Source organism: Elephantulus edwardii, unplaced genomic scaffold (assembly GCF_000299155.1).
Source record: "Elephantulus edwardii isolate Elephantulus edwardi_28Jun2011 unplaced genomic scaffold, EleEdw1.0 scaffold00033, whole genome shotgun sequence".
Lineage (NCBI taxonomy): Eukaryota > Metazoa > Chordata > Mammalia > Macroscelidea > Macroscelididae > Elephantulus > Elephantulus edwardii.
Genome location: NW_006399783.1, coordinates 6,281,758 through 6,293,313, shown reverse-complemented (window position 1 = coordinate 6,293,313; position 11,556 = coordinate 6,281,758). Strand labels below are relative to the sequence as shown.

Genomic DNA, 11,556 nt, shown 5'->3' with positions numbered 1-11,556 from the left:
ATTGTATAACAATGAAAGAATTTTTCTTTTACTTTTCAAAGAGAAGAATGAACTGGAGGGGAGGAGTGGGCAGGGAGAAAAGTGCAACAATGAATGGAAATCCAAAATCTCTGTAAACTTTCACTAAAATGAGTAATAGCAATAAAAGAAAAAAATAAAACCATTTAGGTTTTGATTTAAAATTTCATTTGCGCAGAACAGGCTGATTACAGTAGGAGAGGCTTGTATCTCTACACTGTTAACTAGAAATGATGTTTAATTTAAACAAAAAATGGGAAGCATATACTTTTGTGTAACAATACAAATTTAAGACCTCAAAATAGTTTCAACATAATCACACTCTATTATATTGAAAATATGTGTAATTAAAAAAATTCCCATATGGCACTTACGTAGCATACATCAACTTTTCTCAAATTTTTCAGAACTATTTGAAAATGTCCTTTTCACTGAGGATTTAGTATTAACTGCATAAAAGGTAATGATAATACATAATAAAATTAAATCAACAAGAGTAATACAGAATACATTACCTGAGAAATACTCATAGCACTGTTACACTGATAGTCTCCGAACTTGGGTTGCTGGCTTGGTGTGACTATAAGAGGAGGCTTTTCCAAATCTGGATACGCAGCTTTTATGGCACAACCAAAGACCTCTTGCAGTCGGCTATTGATGTTAATCATATTTTTAGTTGGTTTATTCCTTTCAGCCTCAAGATTCTGTAAGACAAAAATAGAAATATAGTAACAAAGTACTAAATTAGCACATTAAGCTTTCCCAAATATTCTGAGAAACCTTCAAATGTCAGCCCTAACTACACATTATGAGTGGGAAAACTCTGTCAACAAAAACTGTCTTCTATCAAAAGCTGACTTCTTTGAGACAGGAAACAAAAGACAGCAATAGTGGTAACATCAATACTACTTTCTGATTCTTGCTTCTTCCCCAACCCTTTCTTTCCCCACGGTGTAAAATATATTCAGTTATGATGGCTTATAACTACTTCTATTATTTATTTCATGTATCAACGAGTCAGATTTGGTGGCATAGTATATGTCTTTTAGCAGTACCTATTGAGCTGCTAAAAGAAAGGTCTGCAATTTAAGGCTATCAGCTGCTCCCTGGAGGGAAGATAGGCAGCTTCAGAAATCCAATTATGAGTCACAACTGGCTCTATGGCAGTGTGGGTTTTTATCCAGGTTGGAAGTTGTCTGGACCAGCCAGATTCTTTTTTCTTATCATGAATATTTATAGTAGTTTATTAATAATCACTGGATTCAACCAAACTAGTGAGTGGATAAATATAGTGGTGGAGTCAAAAAATGTAATAATGTATCAATAAAAAGGAGTAAACTACTGATAAACTTAATATAGTTCAATCTCAGATTAAAACAGAAAAAAAGGCTTGTTACCTCCAAAACAAACCTTCAAACTCATTAATTTTTGGGTTTTTGTTAATTCCAACTTAATAAAACCACATGAATATCAGAGTAGAACTTTGCTTCATGCAGTTTTCAAAGGCTGACTTTTCAGAATGCCTCTCTGTGGACTTGAATTTTAGATTATTTTTTTAAAATTTTTATTACTTTTTATGTGTGTACCGTGAAATCAGATCTGACTGGTACAGGAGGAGATTGTCCCTCCTTCTTTAGCAGAGCATCTGGTGGATTTGAACCGCATACCTCTGGGATTGCAGTGCAGCTTCTTGCCTCTAGGCCACCAGAGCTTGCCGAATTTTAGATCTTTAGGTTAGCTGATAAGATTATTGATCATCTGCATCACCCAGGTACTTTCAATCAACTTTTTTATTATTATTATTATTGAGATTTCAATGAATGTTTTTAGAGAACTTGTTTGTTTCCAGGTTCTGGTGAGGATTAGGGTGGAATGTTGAGCTGTTGGGTCTCAGTTGATTGTATTCGGCCTATTTTTTTTTTTTAATTTTTATTTTATTATTTTTGTGTGAGTGTACTGTCAAATCAGATCTGACTGGTACAGGAGGAGATTGTCCCTCCTTCCCCGGCAGAGCATCTGGTGGATTCGAACCGTGCACCTCTGGGTTGTAGTTGCAGCTCCTTACCACTAGGCCACCAGAGCTCCCCTTCGGCCTCCTATTTAAAAACCCTCGGGCCTGGATTTATTGTTTTTGGTCATTCTTAAGCAGTATAGCACTGGTTTGTCCTTTTGCTGTACAGCAGTAACTTGTGGTTGCTGTGATGCTAAACAATGTGACACTGATGTGTCAAATGTGACAATGGTTACCCATGGTGGACAGTGTTTGGTGTAGCTTCCCAGTTAAAACAGGCTTGAAAGTAGGAGTGGTATCCACTTCTGAAATCGCCTGTCCCTGGAAACTCTATGAACGTGGAGAAACGATAAAAGTTATAAAAGTGTTCAGGTCTACCTACAACCAGGAGAAGATAAAATAGATGAATGGGATCTTCTAAGAATCAAATCCCTATGCACATCCAAAAACTTCTCCAACAGGGTAAAAAGGGAAGCCACAGACTGGGAAAAAGTGTTTAATAATGACATATCAGATAAGGGACTTATATCCAGAATTTATAAAATACTGGAGCACCACAACAAGATAAAGGTAAAGAATCCAATAGAAAAATGGGCACAGGATATGAACAGACGCTTCACCAAAGAAGACATTCAGATGGCCAACAAGCACATAAAGAAATGTTTAAAATCCCTAGCTCTAAGAGATATGCAAATCAAAACAACTATGAGTTATCATCTCACCCCAGTCAAAATAGCAAAATTTAACAGAACAGCAAGCAACAAATGCTGGTGAGGTTGTGGAGAAACTGGAACCCTTATTCACTGTTGGTGGGAGTGTAAAATGGTGCAATCACTGTGGAAGGTGGTATGCTGCTTTCTCAAAAAGTTGCAAATAGAGATACCATTTGCCCCAGCAATTCCACTACTGGGAATATACCCTAAAGAGACCATAACTGCCACCCAAGCAGATATATGCACACTCATGTTTATTGTGGCTTTGTTCACAATAGCAAGGAGCTGGAAACATCCAGGTGCCCATCAACAAACGAATGGATAGAGAAGCTGTGGTATATTCACACAACGGAATACTATGCTGCATTGAAAAACAAGGAACTCATGCAATATTATTCAAAATGGGTGACCCTGGAGGACATTATGCTGAGTGAAATATCTCAATCACAGAAGGACAAATATTGCATGCTGCCACTTTTGTAAAACAGAACTGACATTGGGGTTGGGGGAAGACTGAGAAAGATGGGTTCAATAATGTATACTGCATTGAAACAGATGAGGGAGAAAACGGTTTAAAAGGGATATGTGATTAGGTATTTTTGTCATGACAGGAGTCCAGAGCGAAGGCTACATGGTAGAGTGGACCTGGTAGAGGTTTGTAAAACAATGAAAGAATTTTTGTCTTACTTTTACAAAAGGGTAGTGTACTAGGAGGGAGAGTTGGGAGGGGAGAAAAGTGCGACAATGAATGAATGGAAATCCAAAGTCTCTGTACATTTTTACTGAAATTAATAATAAATTAAAAAAAAAGTGTTCAGGTCTTTCGTTCATAGTCACTATGAATTGTCTGTGACATGACAACACCTAATAGCAATGACATTTCACTTACACTATCTCTATATTATTTATCTCCTCACTAGACTTCTCAGTATGGACAAATACCTTGTTCATGGTGACATTTCTTGTAACTATCATAATATCAGGCAAGAAGCAGGTTATTAAGAAATGATAAGACAAGACTTAAATGCTTTTAAAAGCATGTTACTTATATGCAAATTAAAATACTACCCATATTAATCATAATTTTATGTTGGTCACAATGTCAGTGATATGCAATATTAATAGCAATAATGAAAGCTATTATCTGAGTAATTACTGAGTCAAGAACTGAGTCATGGTTTGGATAGCAATGCAACACACTATGGATTTCACCACCAGAGCACCTTAAGAACTGAGTCAGGGGAAGGGTGGGGGGAAAGAACAAAATGTGTAATAATGAACAAATTTAAAAAAATTTTTATCAACAAAACTGAGCATGTTACTAGTATCACCAGAGATTAAGAAACTGACAAAAATAAAAAAAAGATGAATGGTAAAGTCAAGATTCAAAGTCATTTCTAATGAAATAAGTGTTCAAGCTCTCTGATTCCTCATCGACCCTATCATTTGAAAGGAATTATATTCTTATAGAATCATAAAAAAATTGGGGTTTTTTTTAACCTTTTTTTCACATATAGTTGTGTGCCATTGAGGTGAGTGTGACTCACAGTGACACTATGAACCATGTCCTATCCTGTGCCAACCTAACAGTCTCTGACACACTGGAGCCCACTGCTTAAATGCGTCAATCCACCTAATTGAGGGTCTTCTTCTCCTTTACCATCCCCTCCCTCCCTTTCTGAGCATGATGTCCTTCTCCAAGGAGTAGCCCTTTCTAACAACAGAATCTGTCAATAATCTGTCTTTCTCAGGACATACTGAAATAGGGGAACGTATGCATTTCATGATCTAAAGATTATGTGGCCAATGCTACAGTTGGATAAAATGAAAGGACCTGACCTTGCTGCAATAAAACTTAGTTCTAGTAATTTTAATGGAAAAGATAACAGTGCATGAAACACATACCCATTCATGAAATTCATTATAGTTGATTTTTTCCACTATGCAAAATTCAGTCTTTGATTATAACCGCATCAACTCTTTTTTTCCCCCTTCTTGTTTTATATGTGTGGTTTTTTTCTCCCCCCCAAATGGTAATCTCCATGAAGTTAAAGACTTCATATTGTATATTTCTGGTGTATAAAAAAACATTTAGAAGACTTTATATTATAGGAAAAAAAACCCACAAAAACCAAAACTACAATCCTAAAAATAACACACTTCATGCGCAAAGAAAGATTGAACAGACTGTTCAAAATCTATGTGATTTTGTAATAAGAGCAAGAATAGCAATTTTAATTTAAAAACCAAAACATTGTTGTTAGAATGATACATACAACTCCTAAAGTACAAATTGAAAAACTCACTGCTGTCAAGTCAGGACGGACTCAACAGCAAGGAGTTTGAGAGGTGGGCTTTTGTTTTGTTTTTAAAATATAATAATATATAAATATTAAGTAAATACAAGGAGTACTGAGGACATTGTCTCTAACATATCAGGATGCAAACTGGAAGTTCACCTTCAAAACCATCAGGGATTATCTCCTTTCTGAAAGATTTACAGCATCAGAAATATGATAATCCTATGACTTTAAAGTGACTTGATAGCTGTAGGAATACTTGTTTTTAGTAATATAAGACTGAAAAAAGCCCAAAATAGGGGAGCTCTGGTGGCCTAGTGGCAAGAAGCTGTACTGCAATCCCAAAGGTACACGGTTTGAATCCACCAGATACTCTGCCAGAGGAGGGACAATTTCCTCCTGTACCAGTCAGATTTGTCGGTACATGCACAAAAAAGAATAAAAAATAAATTTTTTTTTTTAAAAAAAGCCCAAAATAGTATCTAAGGCACAAAAACCAAATTCCATTCACTTACAATAACAGAACACAGGAAAGTTAGGAACAAGAGAATTGACTCTATAAACGACTACTTTCTTTGTTACAAGACTATAAGAATTGAATGGTGCACAACTAACATTACTAAACATTTAGATCAAATATTCTAGGAAGGATCCTGATCAAAAGGGGCGGGGGGAAGCAGAGCAGAGTTTAAATTCTCATGGATTCTAGAATTTCTGGAGTCTTGGAGGATGGAAGAAGTCTTGAAGTATTGCTCTGAGATAAATGCTAACTAAGAATTATTTCTTGAAGTCTATAACCCCTAAAGCATTATAGTCTTTTAAAACCTATTTATCTGTGGTCAACTGACAACAGCAACTCAAGAAATGCGAAAGAATCCTTATAGGACAGTGAGTTTATGTCAACAAAAACCTCACTGCTGTTGAGCCAAAACCAACTCACAGCTGACCCTGCAGTGGGTTTTTTTTGAGGCTGTAAATCACACAGGAGGGGACTGTCCGTCTTTCTTCCTTGGAGCTGCTGGTGGATTCAATCAGCCAGCCAGAGAAGTACCAATTCAGAAAAAGAAGGGTGAGAATGGTTATACAATCAAAGAAGATAATCAACGTCATTAAACCGTACATGTAGAAACTGGTATGTTTTGTTGTATCAACAACAACAGAAATAAAATTTAAAGAACAGATCAATGGAACAGGTCACAGGAATAGTAGAGGCTGCTGAGTGAACAAAAATAAGGGATAATCAACCTTAAGTGTTTCCAAGACAAAGCATGTAAAAAAAGTGAGCCAGGGGATAGACAGAATATAGAATAAATAGTTATCACATACAGGATTTGATTCCTCTGTGGTTTGGTGTTTTAGATTACATCTGTATATCATCTAGTGAGTTGCTATTACTCAGTTGGGCAAAATATTTGTGGAAACAAAAAATGCTTTTCATGCTGTACTGAGAATGTTCCCCCATTCAACAATCACACATAAGGCTAATCTGCATTACAGAAACATGCACAGACTACACACCTTTTGGTATCTTTTCCTTCACAGTTCTGCTATTGTGTACCAACAAGTCAGAACCAGCTTACAGTTGAACCTACAGCAAGTTTTAAGAGGCTGTAAATCACATGGAAGGAGACTGCCCATCTGTCTCTCACCAAGCGTCTAGTAGATTTTAACCACTTTTGAGTCAGCAGTGCAGTTCATTACCACTAGGCCACCACAGCTCTTTTACAGGTCAAGCACTCACTAAAAAACTAACAAAGACAAACCTAGCTGCCATTAAGTCAATCCAATTCATAGCAACACCCTATTCATCAGAAGAGAAATGTGCTCCAGAGTTTCCAATGGCTGGGTTTTCAGAAGTCAGCCTTTCCTAAAGATGCCTCTAGGTAGACCTGAACACTTTTTAGTTAGCAGGTGTGTTGTTAAGTATCTATTGTTTAAAATGGCTTTCTTAGCCACTGACCGACTTTACCATGTGGGTGAGTGAGAATATGAGAATGAGGATGTTAGCTTATCCACAAGGGGACTGCCTGGTCTTGCCATTAAACTGAGCTGATCCAGCAGCAAAACGAGAAAACTTCACCATGAGCTAAAAAGCAAGAGAACGCAACATGTCATTTGGGGCTAGAGATTCTTACACCAGTGAGACCAGGTCCTATATAGAAGCAGGCAGCCACAGCAGAGAACATAGTCCTGACATGAGACAGAGCAGACCTTGAGACTGGCTACCCCATGAAACCAGAACTAGGAGCCTTTCCCTTAGTTCGCTGGGCAACTTGGTGGGGTAGGGGGAGACAGTGCCATAATGGGCAAGACTAAATACTTTTTAACACTGGCCTAAAGCCATGAGACTCAAAGCTGAGGGGTCTGTGAACACATTTTAGAAACTGTCCTGATTGTCTTGCAGCCAACTTGAATTATATAGCCTTTTGACATCCCTAATATTGTTCTTGGAGAGGATTAAACCAAGCTACTCCTTGGAGGCAAGGATTCTGGGGCTTCGTCTGACATACTTTGGACATGTTGCCAGGAGGGATGGGTCATTGGAGAGGGACATCATGCTTGGGAGGGTGGAGGGACGGCGCAGGAGGGGAAGACCCTCTATGAGATGGACTGACTGGGTGACTGGGGTAATCAGGATGGGTGTGTCAGAGGCGGTGTGGTTGGCGCAGGATAGAGCAGGGTTTAGGGCTGTTGTGCATAGGGTCGCTATGAGTCGCAAACGACTCGACAGCACATAACAACAACAAACAATATTGTTCTGTGTGATCTGTGAGCTATCGCATCAGATTCTGAACCCAGAGAGTAGTAACATAGTACGACCGGTGTTGGCATGAGTACAAAGAGGTGTGAGAGTGTGGGAGACATGTCTGACCTCATGGAAAACTGGTTTTGTGTTGATGGGGACAGTTCCCCATTGTGGAGTTGATAAAGATCAGATATGGCCATCCCCATTCATCCCTTGTTCATTTTACAGCAGGCAAAGATGCAGACTATTTGTATGACCCAGAAACTTCCTAGGTAGTAACAGGCATTTAATATACACTGAATTGAAATAAATATAACAGAAAACAAATACAAACTTAGGCAGAATGAGATAATCGGAAAGGTGAAATTCACTTGGAAAGAGACCACAGAAAAGTAATTTTGTCGTTTTAAAGCATAGTAAGGTCACAAATGGGTAACAAAAGAGGCTTCACAGGGGTGGAGCTGGCACTCTTAAGATGAGTGTCTGAGGTTAGCTTTGGGATAAAGATGGAATGCCAGTGCAGCCTGGATAAAGGTAGAATACACACATGTAAAAACAATTATGGGTGAGGTCACACTCTTGGAAGTGTCATCATTAACAGACCTGAAAGACAGGCCAAATGAAGAAATCTTAAGCTGAAGCAAACTCATTTTATGGACAAAACTGTGGTACCAGTTTAGATTTAAGAGGTCATTAAGCAACAAAAACAGCTCAGGCTACACAGGAGAGGGGGGAATGAAAACAAACTTAATAAAACTGAAATATTTAGTGAACAAATGTAAAATGGAAAAAATATAAAAACTGTAAAATAAACAATTTAAGGCAAAGAAGGAATGTAAATCCATCTTCAAAACATCTTTAATCTAAAATCTATTATGTTAGTTAAAAATGTAATATGAGGTTATTATTTCAAAAGACCCTGGTAGGATGCTATCAAGGACACCATCAACATTTCCATTCAGTTACAACTTATCTAATGTGGATAAAATATTGGCTTTTAGATACTCTTCAGAGTATACTTTTAGGATCTTCAATGATAAGTTTTTTTTAAAGTTACAATATTAAAATTGTAAAACAATCCAGAATACTCACTTTTCGAAGAATATTCAGTCGATATTTTAACTTTAAATTTTCTGCTCGCAACTGCTCCAAACTTGGAGAAGCTTCTGAACTGCCACAGTTTTTCAACCGATCAATTTCAGTAGTCAAAAACTTAATATCTTTTTCCTACAAAAGAGGAGGAATTTTTTTCTGATCCAAAATAACTAATGACTTCTGTGACCTAAATTGTAATACATTTTCTTTCTCCATCAGGGCATGGCAAGGATGGTTAAGACTGATTTTCCTTTCAAACGTTGTGATATTTTTCTTCCTCTACTCAATTTTTACTGACATTATTACTCTTGGTAAGAAAAACCAAAGTATAAGAATCCCCTTCTTTTTCTGAAAATTCACTTTATGCCAGCCCTTTATGAAAGAGCTACATTTGTACCCATTTTTGCTAAGCAAAAGAAACCCAAAGACAATTTCTGCTTTCAGGTGAGACGTGTGCTGTGAACTATTAAAGAGGTAGCTTGCACCTTTTACAGTGTGGGTGGTATCATAAAGGTCCTTTCCTGAGAATCCTGAGATCAGAGTTGCACCTGGGAACACTATAAAAAACTCACTGCCACCAAGTCATCTCCAACTCACAGCAACCCTTCATCAGGTTTCTGAATCTTTATATCTCAGTGTGATGAGATCTTAGTGAGAGTGGCCCATCGCCCTCCCTTGGAGCTGTGGGTAGAGTCAAACAGACGCATTTGCTTTCTGTTAATTGTGCAGTGGATTACACCACCAGAGCTCCTTACAGGAATGTTCTGTATCAGTCTCATTTTAGAATTTATATGTATTTGGTACAATTTAGTAGGTTGGTTTTGGGGTCTGGGAACTTTAAAAAAATTTCCATATAAAAGGAGTGGCAAGTGTTTCTGTACTTTACATTGTTTTGACTTATAAAAGGTTCCTTAGGGAATTCTCTATTTTTGGGTAAGGGAAATCGCATGCTTGTGAGCGAGAGAAGTGTTAGGCATATATACCACCCACTCCTAATTTCTTTTCTTGGCTTAATAATTCACTTTGATTTAGTTAGGAAACTAGTTAAGGGTGATGGATCTGATTTTAAGGTGTCATGGGGGTGCAGTGATTAAGTGCCTGGTTAACCAAATGGTCAACAGTTTGAACCTACCAGCTGCTCTACATGAAAAAGATGGTGACTTAAGTTTGCAGAGATTCAAAATTGTTGCCAAGGGGTTGATTCCAAATCTAAGCAACACCACAGGATGGTGCAGATCTTCCCTATAGGGCTTCCAAGGCTGTAATCTTCATGATTATAATCAAAATGTTGTTAAAACTTTACTTCAACAAAGTCAGCAGTCACAGAGTTCAAATTATCCCAGTAATTTGGCAAGGTCAAAGTCACAGTAACAAAGTACAAATTATTCCATAAGAGAATGGTAAATTAGTTTTCTGTTGCCCTTTTCTACCAGAGCATAAAAGATAACAGATCTTATTCCACTTTGATAAGCGGTCACTTTTGTTTCCCTACCAACACTGAAGGCAGAAAAGTACTGTTTGTCTGATGACTCACCTCACTTCACAGGCTTCAAGGAAGCCACTTGCCCAGTTTTATAGTACAATGGCCGAGCTGAAAACCGGACCTAGGTCTCCTGATCTTAGGCCACATTCCAAGCTCCCCCTACCCTTGTCCTCTACACACACAGGGAGCAACGAGAGAGTGCGTGTAAGGTGGTTGTGATGAGATGTGCAAGGCAGACACCAGCCCAATGAGGATGGCTGGAGAAAGGCTCTGAGAAAAGGCTGCTGTGATAAATACATGGATCTCGAAATGACAAGCTCGTTCTCTCCCACCTTTTCTCTCTCCTCAAAAAACGAAACTTGAGTCGCAAAGGGTGTGCGCTTGTCCACGAGGCAGCTCAGCTCTAGGAGCTCCGCTCCCCGCCCAAGGGGAGCAGGGCGGTCCCCCGCCACGCTGCCGGCGCCCCGATGCTCTTTGGGCCGGAACCGGAGCCTGTTCCCTCCCCTCCCTGCCCTTCTCCCCGGCGCCACGTGCACAGACCTGCTGCTGCAGCCGCTCTGAACACCTAGACACCTGGCCGTCCATCCTCCCGTCAGCGCCTCGCACACAAGTGGCAGGAAGCGGAAAGGCAGCACTGCTCGGAGGCGGAAACCCCGCCCGGTCCCGCGGTTGCCTATCAGACCAACTGGTTTCGGTTCTGCTGCCCCCTGGCGGGATTATGAAGTTATGTGAGCAGAACCTCCAAGAAAATCTCTCAAAAGGTAACTAAGAACTTTGGATTGCAATATTGGGGTAAGGGTAGAAGTTAGGTGTGCTGTTTGTTCTTGGACTGACTTGCACAGAGTACTTACCAAGAACGAAGTTCTTTCAAATGCCCAGGTCTTCTTTTCTTTTTAATTTTATTTTGGCTTGCTTGAAAAGTTCATAAACATGGAAAGAATGTGCTGTGTGTGTGTGTGTGTGTGTGTGTGTGTGTGTGTGTGTGTGTGTGTGTTGTTGTTGTTGTTGTTGTAGTTGTTGTTGTTATGTGCCATCGAGTCGTTTGCGACTCATAGCGACCCTATGTACAAGAGCCCATATTTTAGGGCATTATTTTTATCGTAGGAGTACGCAATGAGGGTTGCAGAGTGGATTATATTTGGGGGTAGGGGGTGGGGTTTGTGGAGGTTTGGGGGGATTGTGTACCAATG

At 39.0% G+C, this 11,556-nt stretch overlaps 1 protein-coding gene across 1 annotated transcript in view; it reads right to left on the bottom strand.

The window, feature by feature from the left end:
* The window catches only part of RARS (arginyl-tRNA synthetase), a 43,593-nt gene extending 32,642 nt beyond the window's left edge, over positions 1 to 10,951 (bottom strand). The window contains exons 1-3 of the mRNA XM_006884329.1: positions 10,907 to 10,951; positions 8,881 to 9,015; positions 534 to 722 (exon numbers count right to left, since the gene is read on the bottom strand). Of these exons, the coding sequence (XP_006884391.1) occupies positions 534 to 722; positions 8,881 to 9,015; positions 10,907 to 10,951 (369 nt within the window). The remainder of the gene's footprint in view (positions 1 to 533; positions 723 to 8,880; positions 9,016 to 10,906) is intronic.
* Between the last annotated feature and the right edge of the window lie 605 nt (positions 10,952 to 11,556).